Source organism: Electrophorus electricus, chromosome 12, assembly GCF_041902795.1.
Source record: "Electrophorus electricus isolate QZ-2024a chromosome 12, ASM4190279v1, whole genome shotgun sequence".
In the NCBI taxonomy this organism is placed as follows: domain Eukaryota; kingdom Metazoa; phylum Chordata; class Actinopteri; order Gymnotiformes; family Gymnotidae; genus Electrophorus; species Electrophorus electricus.
The window spans coordinates 15,532,832-15,548,643 of NC_137508.1; the positions used below are offsets into that span (position 1 = coordinate 15,532,832).

General features: G+C 41.2%; 1 protein-coding gene across 4 annotated transcripts in view; it reads right to left on the bottom strand.

Annotated features, from left to right (window-relative positions):
- Nucleotides 1–6,243, bottom strand: part of fgfr2 (fibroblast growth factor receptor 2) — a 37,211-nt gene extending 30,968 nt beyond the window's left edge. For all 4 annotated transcript variants that reach the window (XM_027027060.3, XM_081724306.1, XM_027027043.3 and 1 more), the window contains exons 1-2: nucleotides 5,576–6,243; nucleotides 3,149–3,401 (exon numbers count right to left, since the gene is read on the bottom strand). In XM_027027060.3, coding sequence (XP_026882861.1) covers nucleotides 3,149–3,329 — 181 coding nt within the window. In that variant the 5' untranslated portion in view covers nucleotides 3,330–3,401; nucleotides 5,576–6,243. The remainder of the gene's footprint in view (nucleotides 1–3,148; nucleotides 3,402–5,575) is intronic.
- Between the last annotated feature and the right edge of the window lie 9,569 nt (nucleotides 6,244–15,812).

Sequence of the window (15,812 nt, forward strand, 5' to 3'; positions counted from 1 at the left end):
AATAAAGCAAAGCATGTTAGATGTAGCCTCAAAAGAGAAATAAAGAAAGTAATTCAAAATTATTCGAAGAACAAAATTGATAAATTAATCTCAAAGTGTATTCAGAATCTATGCATTCATGCAGCTATCCTGCTTTTCTAAAAGATTCATTTTAATTGTGCAATCTCTGTATTTGCTCAACAGCTCATTATTTAAACAAAACTAGCAAAGAAACTGTGAAATTAAAGTTTTTCATTCCAGTATGATGAACAAAGATCTGTGAAATCTGTATCTCATTTTTGACACACTGCTTCATTTAAAAAAAGAAAAAAATAAAGAAAAAGATGATAAATTTAGCTTTTAAAGGTAGAAAAGTCCCCCCCCCCCACGCTGTAGATGCTTCGTTTAAAGCAGGAGCTCCAGACTGAGGATCTGTGGTCTGAAGAGTGTCGTGAACTCCTCGTCACTGTACTGGCATTACAGGTTTTGGGCATTCTCAATTTCAGTGTTTGGGTTCCACAGAGGGGAGGAGCATGAGACAGACCTCCGGGGGTGAAAGGGAGAGGAGAAGGATGGGTGGAAGGAGAAATCGAGGGTGGAAAGTTTAGGGAAACAGGAGGAAAGCCGGTAAAAAGGCACTTGGATCTCAAGCCAAAGTTGTAAACAAAATCAAAGAGTGTTTGTCTTTGTCTCTCATCCCAACTAAATGAACAAACTGCAGAACTACCACAGCTAGTCTAATCAGAATAAATACCAGTGTAGTTCCCGAGACTTTCCAACTCAAGACCAAACTTGACAAGAACCTACAAAGCACACCCACAAACATGAAGATGCAGGACAGTGAGGAAAGGAGACTGAGGAGCTTTTGTCTGGACATTACAGCAACCCACTATATTTGCATTTAAGCCGTTATCATTTCGCCACGCTGCTTTTCTCCTCTCCCACCTCCCAGTGACTAGCCCATGATTCCAATCATACTCTCTATCTTGACCACAAATCTCAATAGAAAAAGATGAGAGTGGGAGACAGCTGGTTCAAAGACTGTTTAATAACGCCCTGTCCCAAAACGTAGTGCAGTGCAATGATTGGCTGAACACAACAGGCGGTCGGACTTGCACAAGGCCCGGATTAAGTGAAACCGATGCCGGTTTCGCCCGGGCCACACCACCTCTACTGTTACGCCCTCAGTGGGAAAACAAAGCAGCAGGGGATCCGACTGCTGCTAGAAAGGCATGCTGATATGCCAACTGTGAGACTTCCCACTCAGAGATACAGAGCATGGCCTTCCCAAAGGGCACTGGGAGCACAGGGATGGTGGTCTCTGTGCCATACCACCATGGGCTAATTACCAGACTGAAAGGACAGCCAGTGTGTCCTTTTCCAAGTAAAATCAACAGATAGTGTGGTCTTTTAAGTCTACCACTCAGACAGTCTCTAAGCTCTAAAATACTTTAGACTGCTATTGGACACACATGGGACGAGATGTGTCCACTGTTGTGTGACCGCTCCACCTTTCAGCAAAACAGCCCAGCCTGTCACCATCACATGACACTTCAGGCTGGCCACTTAATCCTCTGCCTCATAACTAAGCACAATCTACACTCGTATAATTAGAGAGAGGAGTGCAAAGTTTAAAAGTTTGACACTTCAAACCACTTAGTGTCAGGAGATTAAAAACAAACAAACAAACAAAAACCGCAAGATTGCAGAAATTTGCAATCAGTTGCAGGTTTGACTTTGCACAACTTTCCAGTGCAATCATGCTTGCAGTACAAGCCTAGATCCCTTTCAAATGCACAGAACAAGCAGGATAGCTGTTCTTTGGATGAACAGTGATTTTTGTGGATGAACTTTAAGGGCAAAGGGCATTTGATTAAAGAGGCAGTGGAGAGCAGTGGATTCTTAAAGGACAGTTTCAGCCTCTTTTAATTAACACAGTGATTAAAGCCTTACAGTTTGCTAATTTAGTCAGAGGCTACAATGATCTACTGGCCAGCATGTACTGAGGATAATGTACTCTGACAGCAAAATTGAAAAACAACATTACCAATACTATACACACAGGGCAACCATAGCGAAGAAAAACCATAAGTCAGATTAGTTTTATTTTATTTTTTCATTTCTTCTGGGAGAACTGCAACCTTAAAAGCATTCTTTCCAGTTAAGGAGTGGTGGCATTTTAAAAGGCCATAGGATGAGGATACAGACAAACCACATCCCCATTTTGAGTACATCAAGAAAAAAGGACAAGACGAAAGGGCTAGAATTGTCACGTTTCAATTTATCTGCCATTTGAACATGAGTGAGGTTTATTTTCTTCCCAAACAAAATAAAGCTTGGGTGGTGAGTGCATGCCAGCTAGCATGTGTGTGTGGTCCACAACACTAGACTCAGAATGAAAGAAAGGGAGAAAATTAGAGAAGGGAACAAAAAAACATCACAAGTAGAGCCAGCAGAAAAAAAGAGGTAAAAACCGTTCCAAACACAACACAACTTTTGCTACGTGGAGAGTCACAAAATTGAAGACTAGTAACAAAAAAAGTCAGACATCAAAAATAAAACCACTTCTCAGCTGCTTTAAGGGTTGACAAAAGTGCTATGTGAGGCTTGATATTATGCAGCAATGTTTCACAAGCTCATAGAACACTTCAGATTCACTGTATCACCCCAAAGCCTCCATCTCTGATCTTCTCAGGCTGACCCAAGAGGACCAGTTTATGTTCCAGCAAAATAAAATCATACCATGCATGAAAAGTTCAAGAGTAAAAACCTGCCATAATCAATATTGTCTGCAAATGAAGCATTCTGCCTCTGTCTCAAGCCTCTGGTAAGCACAGCCTCCCTCTACCTCAGTCCATCTTTCTTCAACACGTCCCAAAATAAAAACAGAACTGCTCTACTACTAGGAGCTTTTGAACAGGAGACAAGAGCAGATCTGAAGAGGGAGTCTACAGAAAACCGGTTTCTCTCCTCATCACCAGAGCATACATATTCAACCCCCACAAGATCGAACAGTGGAGCTTGTGAAGTCTTCTCATGGATTTCAACCCTCTACTCTCCCACTCCTACGCCTGCATACTCTCCTCTGTAAGAGTTAAAGAAAAAGTCTCTCTCACGGACCTCTGGACAATCCCGCCACCCGTCTGGCCATTCCCTCCCGGATACCCACCTTCAGGAAGTGCTGCCTCCTCCACTCCACCAGTCACGATGGGCGGCCGAGCCACGGATGCCGTCACTAGTGACAACAGCAGGAGCAATCCCGCAAGCCGTGCCCAGACGGACATCCCGTCAGCGGCCAGTGTGCCTCCCCATCCCCCCTTCCTCGACCTCCCCCTGGACACTGATCCCATCTGAGGGTCTCCACCCAACCATGAACTGCAGGCTGTCCCGACCCGTCACTCACTGGAATTCCCTCCAATCACCTAGGGCAGAGGAGAACAGGGGGCTGGGTCAAAGAAGTGCGAGAGGAGAGAGAATAAGCAGTCAGCAGGATAAAAATCACAGCAAGAGTCACAAAAAAGTCACAGCACAGAGAAAGGGAATATAAGAAAACGAGGCAAAAAAGAATAATATGAGAACATACTCTACGTTGTTCATTTGTGTTCAGCACAGTTAAGCTATAGTGTTAGACACACAATAAAATATAAATCTAGCCAGCTGATTTACAGCAGTGCTGACCAATTTAAGGTTACCTGTCAACAGCTGATAAATCTTTCTTATTCATATGATACTATTAACAAGTGGAGATACATGTGTGAGTAACATAGAGGTTACAAATCCATGTCCCAAAATGCTGTCGAACAAGCTTTACCACTCAGACATACCAAAGCACTGATAATATAGCTAGAGCACTACCTCTCTAATGTTTTACATCTATACACCCACAGTTGTATAAAAAACACTAGGCGTGGATCAGCAGGGGTTTTTTTTATGAACAGCTAGATTGCTTATAAAAAGGATCTGCAGCAACGCTTACAGCAAATTTCAAATCTAAGAGCCAAGTTTTGATTATCACTAGAATTAATAAAAATACTTCTAGTAATAAAATGAATTAAAATTCTACGTAATGCTACGTAAAGGCATTTTTATTTAATATGTCATGTCTGTGCGACTAAATATGATCTAGTATGGCAACAAAGTCAAATTCGAACGCAAATGCGCAAGAGGTAGGCAGAACTTTGACGTTTTCAATGCCGTAACCACTCTGAGACTTTAATACCGTTTTGTACGTTCAGAGATGACACGCACGTCTCTCTCGTAGACGTACATCTGTCGCTAAACTCTGCTTGGATACATCTCCGGAGATTCGGAGACATTTGGATAAACCTCAGGAGATTTCACGCGATATTATAGTCCTCCGTACGTGTCTAAGCTCGCGCGCTTCCAAGAGCTCGCACGAGCCCAGCTGGGCGGCATCGATTAGATTATTCTCATTATTCATGGGGTTGGGAAAGGTGTCAACTGGATGCATTACGTTTTAAACACAATTATAAGGGGTTACAGATGACCCCATACCACAGGTAAACAGGGGCAGTTTATCTAGAATCCCCTGCCTCCCACCTTACTTATCTAGCCGGAGAGGCAGTCAACCAGAATTTGGTCATTTTGTGAATTACAGTTCAACAAACTCTGACAGCCAAGAGCCTGCTCAAAATAGATTTAAAGCGCACACTAGTTTTTTATCCTTTGTAAAAGCAATGCAATACTAATGTAACTTACTCCTGTCAGAATAATAAATAACACATTAACTGTTGTTGCCCACTTCCATCTACTCTATATTTGGGTACAAATTTGAAAAGAAATGAGTTTTAACGTTTTTACAACTTTATAACGCTGCAAGATAAAACACTCAAACTATTCTCTGCGCTATACTGATTTCTGCATACAAAACTAAAACGATCCACATGCGTTGACGTGAGCTAGCTAATCATCACCATCCTTTTCAGATTCAAATTACTTTGCATTTTCACAATGAAAACACACTAAATGCCCTCAGAGATTTACGATCGTGTTTCAATGCAAAGAATCCATTTAGCCGCAGTACTGGTAATCTCTTTAAGGTGGTAAATATTAATCGGTCACCCTAACTGGGTTGCTAAATATTCAGGCTTATCTAAACCCAGAAGCTATGAAGGGACGTGTTTAACGCTGGTTTCATTACTGAAAACTGTTAAGACTACCATTAAAGTCTAGAACTTAGATGCAACTGTTTTTTTTTTATTATTATTATTATTTTTTTTGTATTAACGTGATTATCCCAGTGAGCATGCTCACAATTACAACATTAACCGCACAGTGTTGTCCAGTGGCTTTGGCAATATATCAAAATCCAGTAATGTTTTCTTGCATGGTCAAATAATTCGTTATCTATGCTACATAAACTAACTACAAAAGAACCTAAAATAACAATAGCAATCTGGACCGGAGTGCGCCTTTAAAATGCATTAAATGCCTTAGCTAACTATTGTAAATTATTTTGGCTAGTCTATTTAAACATGTTTAAATTGCTTCTCATTGTAAACTAAACGTCAATAGATCTAATGTACTATTTGTGAACATTGCATTGCCTAAGTTTATCCCGCAAAACAGTACTTACCACGATGGACCGAAGTACCGAAGTTCTAAATCCGCATAAACTGAGGACTCAGGCGCGTGCATGAGCTGAACTGCCAGCGGAATGCGTAGTTATTCCCGACGGGTCAATTTCAACCCGTTGCAAATAAAATGCAAAGTTGCGATTCTTCACTATTCCACAATACACGCAACACAAAGACAGAATCACAGCAAAACTGTCGCGGATCCTTTTTCAGGGAGCATAGTTTTAAGAGTGGAATACTGATAAAATCCCGCAGTGTTTTGTAAATCCTTTCAAAGCGTTTTGAAAAACTTGCGTCCCCGAAACTTTTGTCGTCCCCACCAAGTTGTTCCTGGCTCACAGCAGCCTTCAAAATCTCCGACTGTCCGGCTGCTCGTCCTTCTTCTAAAATAAAAATAGATTAAGTATTCTAACAACTACTGAATGTGTGCTTCGGACGTGACGACATCTCGTGGATACATAGCTAGATTTATCCATTGAAATCGAGCGCTCCTCACATCTGAAAGTCTCCGAGGATCCTGGTTCTATTCTCAGACGCTTTGTCAGGTTTACGGATTTTTTTTTCTTCGTCTACTTCTTACGTTCCCACTCTCTCTCTCCCTCCAACCTTCTCAAGAAATGTCACTCCCCCCTGAAATCCGAGCTGTTTCCTGACTATAGTTTTTGACTCCTCCGCCAATCAAAAATCTCAGAGAGCAAGCTCCCTTCTAGGACTGCACACAGGCAACCAATTCGATCCAAATGCAGCACGCAGTGGTGATAGTGTAGTAGAACGCCTTCAAACTTTGCCCGATACGGGGGTCCCCCTCCCCCGATACCGCTCCAGACTCACGTTAGCGCTATTTGCAATATCGCCTCCTAGTGGTAAAACTTGAATAAGTGAAAAATCGCAATCAGCAAGATTCATCCCGCTGTCGGTTACAGTACGTATTGAATTGAACTTAAAAACGGCCATTTGGTTCGTCATATTTTCATATTTTGATTATAACTGATCTTCATTCAAATTTGGAGAATGAACCGTGAATTTTGATTTCATAATCAATTACCTTCTTACTCCGCAACATTAATGTAGTAACATAAATAGTCTTGTGGTATTCTTTTTTCTTTTATATATGCTGTGCAGTGTAGCCTTGTGATTGTCCTCGTGCAGCTCGCGCTTGTGGTCTTATCTCTAAGCGGTTTCACGGGGAGGGGGTGTTGCTTAATCAATGACCCCTAAACGTCAGAGACTGAGGGGCCCCCACGCTGTGCTCAACTCTCTCTATTTCTCTCCAAGCTGTCTCTTCCATTGGATAGGGTCTTTTCAAGGGCCACTCCCCCCTCTCTAAAAAAGTAGTGTGAGAGGAGGAAGGTTATTTTCGCCTCTTGTTTTTCTCTCCCCCTCTAAGAAAGACTGCATGCTCTCCTCCTTTTTTTCCTGCAGAATAAAACCTTCCTCTTTCACGCAGAATAAACCAGCTAATAAGGCTGTTAGAGAGGCTACTGCATCAATTGAGCCATCTAGCTCTGTTTTCTTTCTCTCTGCGTCTCTCTCACTCTCTCTCACTCATTCACTTTCAATCATTCTCATTTTTACCCTCCATTTTCTCACCCTTTTTTTTTTCAGTAAAGCCATCACACACGGCTCCAGAGAAGGTGACAGCTCGGGGTGATGTGGGGGTGAGGAGGGCTTGTGTTGGTGATGGTGGTGGCAGCAGCGTTGGTGGTGGTGTGGTGTTAGAAGAGGAGAGCTACAGGTTTTGGGGGTGTGCATTGTGGGCCCTTCAGGTACATCCCCATTGGCTGTCCAAGACTGATTTACGCTGGGCTCATGCTGATCTTCCCAGCCTTGACCACAGCAGAAGCCCTGCAGGGGAGCCAAAAAGCCCAGCAGCGAGGAGCAGAGAGACGGGTCACGCCTCCGTCAGCAGACCACTGTCTTCCTCACCTTCCACCTGCTCTTCTCCCTCCATGGCTCCTCAGCCTAAGATATAGTTGAAATGTAAGACATTTTCACAAATACAATGTGCAATATATCAGTAAAGTGCAAATGTAAGCCATCCAACTAAGCAGTTTTTTAACATTTGTGTTTTTGTTTTGAGAGAATTTTAATGGCTCTTCTTAACTTTTCATATCAGTTGTCTTTGTACAAATTTGTAACTGTCAAACCATCTGGCCATGCAGAAAACAATTTGTCTTTGGTAATTTTATAAACAAAACTTTATAAATCTATAAAAATGAAGAAACATTTAAATTCAGTTCATGGGATGTTGAAATGTACAATACCTGTACCATTCTCTTCAAATATTTCTTACAGCATATTGTATTAAAATACCCAGTACAGGCTTAATTTTTTTAAAAGTAAATTACAAGTGTGATTTTACAGACCATTCTTGACCAACATTTTCCAGTGGAAAGACCACTGGCAGATCTGGGCTAATAAACCGGAGAATTAGCATAGCTGAATAATAAGGGCGTAAAACTAAGTTTAATGGTGATTATGAGCCCATTTTGCCACTGAGTTAATCTTTGGTTATTAGTGTGAACTCATCATCGAGGGAGTTGGTCCCTCACTCCTGCTGATCTAGATGACAGTGGCACAAGACCGGGCCACATTTGTCCATTTGTTTGGACAGCTTCACTTTAAAGACAAAATCTCTCAAAATGCCTGCCGAGAAAGACCCGTTTCCTTCAGAGAAGGGTGAGAAAAACATTTTGGAGGGAATTCCCACTCACTATCCACAAACCGGAATTTAGGAAAAGAGTTTTCCCCTTTGCGTACTAAGGCAAGTCATGTGTGTGAATGGCAGACCAAACTGAGGAACTTGTGGTTAAATGGATTCCCCACTCATGGATTTGCCCTCTTTGGAAAAGTGGTAATTCCCAGTAGTACAATTTCTTTGGTGGCATTAGCAGTTGTGGTAGTGGCCTTACCCTGCCATCATTCAAGCATTATATGGAGCTACTCTTTACTGCTATAGAAAATAGACAATTGGCAGGAAAATCCAACCTTTTAGAGGGTTTTTATCACTAAGTGATCTTAGAGTATGCTTTTAGGATTTACAATTAATCTGACCTTTGCACACAGGGCAGCAGTAAATGCTAAGGTAGACAAATTTTATGGAAGATCAGAAAAATTATCATTTTTACTTAAGTTTAGTGATTCATCAGCTTGGGAGTTTTTCAAAGAGTATGTTCAGGCAGCATTACGAACTGATCACTTATCACTAACAAATGAAAAAGTGTTTTTAAAAGGTATATTTAAACTTACAGACTGGGATTTTAATACCACCAACAAAGATATTTGCAGCTACAACTTTATGCATGTGTGCGCGCACACACACACACACACACACACACACACACACACACACACACTTATCCTTGTGCATTTGGCCTATCCTTGGTCAGGTTCATCTTCATACAAACAATAAACCAAATACTGGAAATTCACAGTGATTGGTGTTACTGCATGATGCTTACAATGTGGCTTCCATAAAGTCTTGTATTTGTATGTTTCTATGTCGGCATTACTGCAGTGATTTGACTGTTGCAGTATTAAAGCATGCATTTTATCATCAACAGACCCATAAGGGCATTCTCTTGTAGGCCTTTCTATCCCTCAGATTTTCTAAAAGTCCTGAGGGATTCTTGTCTTGTAATGAATTTTTGTCAGGTTATAATTAAACCATTAGAACTAAATGAGTCACATCCTGTGATGCCTGTAAAACAAATGTGCAGCGGTATGTGTGTATGTTCATGTGTGGGTGTAGAACATACACCCCTGGCTCTAATATGAACAATAAACCTAGGGGTGTGATTACTATTTATTGGGAGGCAGAAGGGGGGGAGGGGGTATGGCGAGAGGCTACCACAAGCATTCAACCATTCTCTATAGACCCAGGGGATCACATATTGGTGCATTTTAACTTGGCAAAGGTAACTTGCAATGTTAGAGATAAGTGGATAAGTCGGCTAAAGGATTTAGGACATGACACTGTAAAATGGGAAATATGTTGCATACTGATGAAAGGGTAGGCTGAAATATCTGTTCTTTTAAATCTCCCCTGTAGTTATAAAAAAGAAATAAAAGGAAAAGAAGCGAATTAATCTGTGAAGCTTCTTGGTTTGGATCCACTTTGTCATTCAGCACATCATCCTTATCATCTGACATCAGCAGGTGTCAGATGAATGTTGCATGAAACATGGCAGACATGCAGTTACTCCAGTGTGCCAGCAAAAGGAACCCAGAGCTACTGGATATTCGGCAGAAGACGAGTGACTCTGGGCGGCTGGTCACCGTGACGTAAATGAGCCATAAACGTCAGTATGCAGTGACTTATTTGACAGATCAGTTCCTTGCTCCACCTGTCAATCACCAGTGTCATTAGCACTCCCCAGCCTTACTGCAACACATCTCAATCACCGAGGCCACTCCCTGAACACCTTGCACCCTGACCCTGGGGGTGGAGGGTTAGACAGCCACATTCCCAGAATGGTTTGGCCATTGGACTCAGGAGTGCTTGAAATAACTTCCATGCCTGCCACTAGGCTTTTCCTTATGTCTGTATGAGGATGCAATGCAATAGAGGTGTTCAGCTCCTACCTTGTTCTTTGAAAAAAAAAGATGACAAGAAACAGCGACATTTTGGTGTCCATTAAATTCTGAGACACCATATCTTTGTTTATGTATTTTTTTGTTTAAATTCTGCTGATTGGCAGAATGCGCTAATCAATATCAGATATTATCAAATAACCCAAGAGTTTAGAGTGAATTTAGAGTGCCTAATTGTCTTGTTGCTATAATAACATGGGTGCACCTTTAATAATGTGCAGACATAGATACAGTAGAGTCCCTCCTAGAAGATGCACAGTGAGAGTATATCTTATTCTGTACATATTAAAAGATGAAACCAGCAAGCTGCATATATAACTCTAGGACAGCTATTTCTTCTGCGTGTTTTGAATACATTTTTTTTGAGAAATAAAGGAACAGAAATAATATAACAGCATGTGCTTCCTATGCAAACGCAGAGAGCTGTCAGTGAACAGTGTTCTTTGGTGGTGCTGTAATAATGTGCTTGTTTCTTAGTTTCTTGCACTCATAGAACCATTTTGTCAGAGCTTTGTCACCACTATTTAGATTCCTTGGTGTGGAATTGGGAAATGCTGATATAGGCAAGGCTCTTCTGAGCATGATTAAAAACATGCATTGTCATTAGTCTAGTTATAAGTATAGATGGATGCAAGAGGTTTTCTTTAACTTGCCCCCTTCCTATAAACTGCATCATGGATCCTCTGGGATCTTACCATGTTAATATTTACAAGATGCTACCAGAAGCATAGTCCCCTTCCATATTTTGTACTGTTAGGCATTACAAACTCTTCTGAAGCAAACATTTTATCTTTACCATTAGGAAAAAAAATATACCAATGCTTGTATATCCATTGGAAAACTATGGAATTACTGCAGGTGATAACACCAGAATGCTAGTGCCTGGATTAAGCAAGTGGTCTGTTGAATGTGTTGTCATTAGAAGAGATTAAGCATTAGTGCTGACAATGATGGACTTATGGCTCTGATCTGTCTGGGGATGCAGGAAGCAGAGTTAAACATTTGCAGTAACTCTTTCACAAACACATTTCTAAACAAACTTCAAAATAGCCTATCCACTACCCTATACTCTGAAGCTGGATAATCAATGCAGACAATTTATGATGTTTATGTTTCTGTTTCCACTTCTGGGAAGACAGAGTTTTGTAAAAAGGAAGCTCCAGTGCAGAAACAGATCTTAGCTCCCATGTCATGTTCATGCCACCAGCCAACTACACCAACACACAAGCATTCCTACCCCATAATATGTGGAGCACCTCATCCACAAGTCCAAGACATCTATGTTCTAATCAGCCCCACACAAGCCTTTCTGATGCTAATGAACATCCATCCTCTTTCTGACCATCCACCCTCTTAGAACCGGCTTTGTTAATTTTTTTGTATTACCTCTGGGCTTTTCATGTCTATGACATGCAGAGCCTGTGAGCAGAGCCTAGCTAAAGAGAGAGAGAGATGGGTGAAGCTGTTGTTATCATTGTCTAAGATAGCGCTTTTGCATTTTGTACTTCTAGGCATTAGCATTGATGACTGTATTTCTACAGTATTCTAGTTCATTGGTATATTGGACTCTAACCTACTCTACTGGCTAGGATGTATTCTATGAGTAAATGACAAAGCATTTTTGTAAGCCACTCTGGATAAGAGCGTCTGCTAAATGTAAATGTAAATGCAAATGAGTCAGAGCGGGTCAGAGGGCAGGGACTGTCTGCCAGGTGTCCCACAGCATCGTGGCATGAGAAGAGTGGTCAGCGCATTGATATCTCTTGGATTCACATCAGTTTGTGGAACACTTACTTGACAGCATAATATATCTTAGCACTGCGATAACAAAGCTGGGTTTTTATGTTTCATTTCAGTTAGAGGATGGAGATAAATTGCTTGACAGAGACTGTAAAGTGTCAAAATGTTAAATGTGCTCCATATGGTGCAGAAATAGCATTAGAAGTACAGTTTCTACCTGAGTTAAAATAGAAATAATTTGCTTACTGCTCTGTTAGAAGCTCAGCAACATTCCTCTCGTGTTATTAAACATAAATAAATGTATACATTGTAGATAACAGTCAAGACATGTAATGTTTACAAGAATTTGAGCATGAATTTTCATTATACAAATTTTTTGGACTGCTACATGTCAATTTGCCTCTCATAAACCCCACCCCCAAAAACTAAATCGCTGGAAGCTTCTTCTTACCTAATCACTCAGTTTTTAAATATGCACAGTTTATTTGCACATTTAAACCTAAAATATTTGTACTTATGTTTTATTCTATGGCATTTGTAAGACTTGTACTTTAAAAAAAGAAGAAGAAGAAGTCAAGTACAGTTCTTTCTCTTTATTAGTCTCGATTAAATATTCCTTTGTAGACAAAATCCTGTAAGACTCTTGATCAGGTCCAGGATGATGAGAAAGTGATTTATGAGAAAGGGTATTAAAGACCACAACAACCATTCCCCAAACTTCCCCCTAAAGAGCTCTATTTATTTATTGGACTAAATAAATATTCCATGGAAACATCCATGTATCTGCCATTATTAATCTGGCAAGGGTTCCAGAGTGTGACACAGACTAATGACACTCTTCAGATATTATGCCAATTAAAAGGGGAGATTTATTGCTGTATAATACTCCAGTAACTCCATGTCCTTATGTCACTAGGTGGCAAATAACAAGCTTTTTCTTTTTTTAGTTCATTATTTTATCCAGATATGAGAACATGGTCTGCTGTGAATGAAGTCTAGAGAGATCAGCTGCCATGGCTACACCTACCACCCCCCAATGTCCTTTCCTGTAGCCCACCACACCTCCACCCTAGCCAACTACTTCTCCGTTGCCCTTTATGGGCGTTCTCTTGCGTGTTGTGTCTCGGACACATGCACACCTCAGGACAAGACTAGGCCCTCTAGAAAGTTGGACTAGACATTAATTGCTTATTTTTTCATTTTGAATTAATTTTTCTCTTAAAATTGTTATTATTGTGGTGACCATTGTCAGCCAGAGGAGGATGGGTTCCTTCTTGGTTCCTCTCAAGGTTTCTTCCTCATGCTCTAGGGAGTTTTTCCTTGCCACTATTGCCCTTGGTTTGCTCCCTGGGAGCTTGGGCTTGGACATCTGGTGTAACAAGCGCTATATAAATAAATTTAGATTTGATTAGCATATTTCACCTGTATAGTGCTAAATGGGAATGTAACAGCTTTAATTCATCATTTGAGATGTTAGCTTTTCGGAGTGAATATGTCAGGAGTACAGAGGCATACGTAAGCATTTGTACTCTAGAGAATAAAAGCAACAAAAGTTTTTAAAGTTGAAAGATTTATACAATAGAATGCACTACACTGAATTCAATTAAGTACTAAAAGACACCCTACGGCACTGTATTGTTAAATCTAGCTACCACAAGCAGCGGTCCACTTCATGTAACGCAGAGTCTACACGACCACGAGGGATTTCTGCCGTTTGCTCTGCGCAGTCTCTGGCAACCCGCCTTCGCTGTCGCTAACAAAAGCCGCTTGTGAGCAGGTCGGGTCGGAGCAGGCTGTCACGTCGCGGCATGCACTGGCGAAGAAAGGGAGCTTGACAGATTTATACTGTAGTCTGCCCCTGTGCTCCACGCTCAGTCTGCTAATTACCTGGTTGCGCAACGGTGAATGGTGACAAGCATTTTTTTTCTTCCTAACCTCTCCCCTCTCCCCGTTCCTTTAAGCCTCCCTTACCGGAAGGGTTCTCGTGGCTCCGTTTTCAGCGCGTTTAGACTTCTGCCGACGAGTCACCACTGCGGTGTTTCTGCAAGTGCCCCGAGCATCTGTAGAGATGCGTACGTATAAGGGTCCACGCAGGCTATATTTAAGGGTTGCAGAAAGCCTAAAACAACGTATTGTCACCCTGACGGTCCGTTGTTTTAGAGCGTAAGAGAGTGATTCATGTATGACATTCATATATGACATTTTGTATTCCTTTCACTTGTTTCCTTTTAGGGATTGAGTATACCATAAAGACTAATACAGACACACTACAGATTGTTGTCTTATACTGTATGTATATTATTCTTTTAAGAATTAGGCTGTGATTGAGTCAATGAGCCATTGAGTCATTCAGTCTCGCTGCCCTCACAATGAACATGAAATTATCTGAAATAGTCTAAAAGTAAATAGTTTGTTTCTTGTATCAAAAAAAAAACAAAACAACAACAACAACACAAGACAGTTTGCTAAAGGACAAACGAGTGCAGAATGCTGTGTAGAATGTTACCACATTTTAAAATATTACACCACTACAATGTTATAAATTCTCACCATAATGTGGGAATTTCTCAACAAAAGGTGAGACTTAAAAACAGTTGGTTTGGAATGGATCATTAGGTTCATACAAATGAATCATAGTATGTCTCTATGTATTACTTTATAATTTATGAGCAGTAAAGCTATTACATGTGTAAAAAGATCCTGAGGTAAACTAGATAATCAAGTGGGTGCACACACCCACACATTCACTCGTGCACACACACACACACACACACACACACACACACATAAAAAAAAAAAACCTCCCCTGTCATCCTACCCAGCATGAGGTGTCACTTCTACAACGTGCCAAAGTAATTTACTGCGACATCACACAGCTGGCCACACCATGACCATAGCATGATGTGGTAAGAGGGGAGAGAGAGAGAGAGAGCGCATGCTGGGTTAGAAGGAGTCACTGCTATGAATATGGTATATCCATGCAGTCTTCATGCGTGTCCGTCGTTCATATTTTCTTTGTTTTATCGTTCCCACTCTAACTGTTCCTCTGGCGGAGTTTCACCTTGTAAATTCTCTGGCAAAGCTGGAGTGACCTGCCATGGCAGTTAAGACCATATTTTCCCTTATGATTCTGACAATATGAAACAGATAGAAAAGGTTGAGAATGGAGGCGTGCAGCTTCTAGCCAGGAGAGGATGAGGATGAGGAAAGATGCCTCTTGCAACCATGTAAGGAGATCAAAGGACAGAACGGTCATGTGCACTATTTGAATAGACCTTCTGCTGTTTGAGAAGACCCCGGGCCCTGGCCCCTACAGCCCCTACAGTCCCTGTTTCAAATGGAGAGACCAAACTGTGGTTGTGGGAGCCACAGCATGATTCTGCACCATCTGCAAATAAGATGAATAAGTTTGTTTGTTTTACATTAGGCCCAAGACCTAAACCAATAAAAGCATCTGCATTTTCCCACCTCAGCAAGTGTGAAGCGGGGGGGGGGGGAGTTCATGCTCCAGTGTCTTCACTTCACATATGGATGCTTGGGAACTATGTTAGCACTCTCAAAACAAAGCAAACTAAACCAAAGTAAAACACATTTTGTCAAATACACTAAATATGCAAACAAATAGCAATGTGACATTAATTAACTGGCAGCAAACATAGTACATTTATTACAACTCTTTAATGTGATAATGCTCCAAATACTTGGCTTGTTTTTATTGACAATCCTCTATGCACAGTACCAGGCCCCAAAGAGGATGTCAATAAACCCAGAAGACTGCAGAGAGCTCTGTAAGAAATATCGCACTACTTACAGGAGTGTTGACCACTGACTCTCTGACCGAGACCAGCAAGACTACAAGACTCTTTTTGGGGAGTCAGACCCTTAATCCACACTCTACTCAGC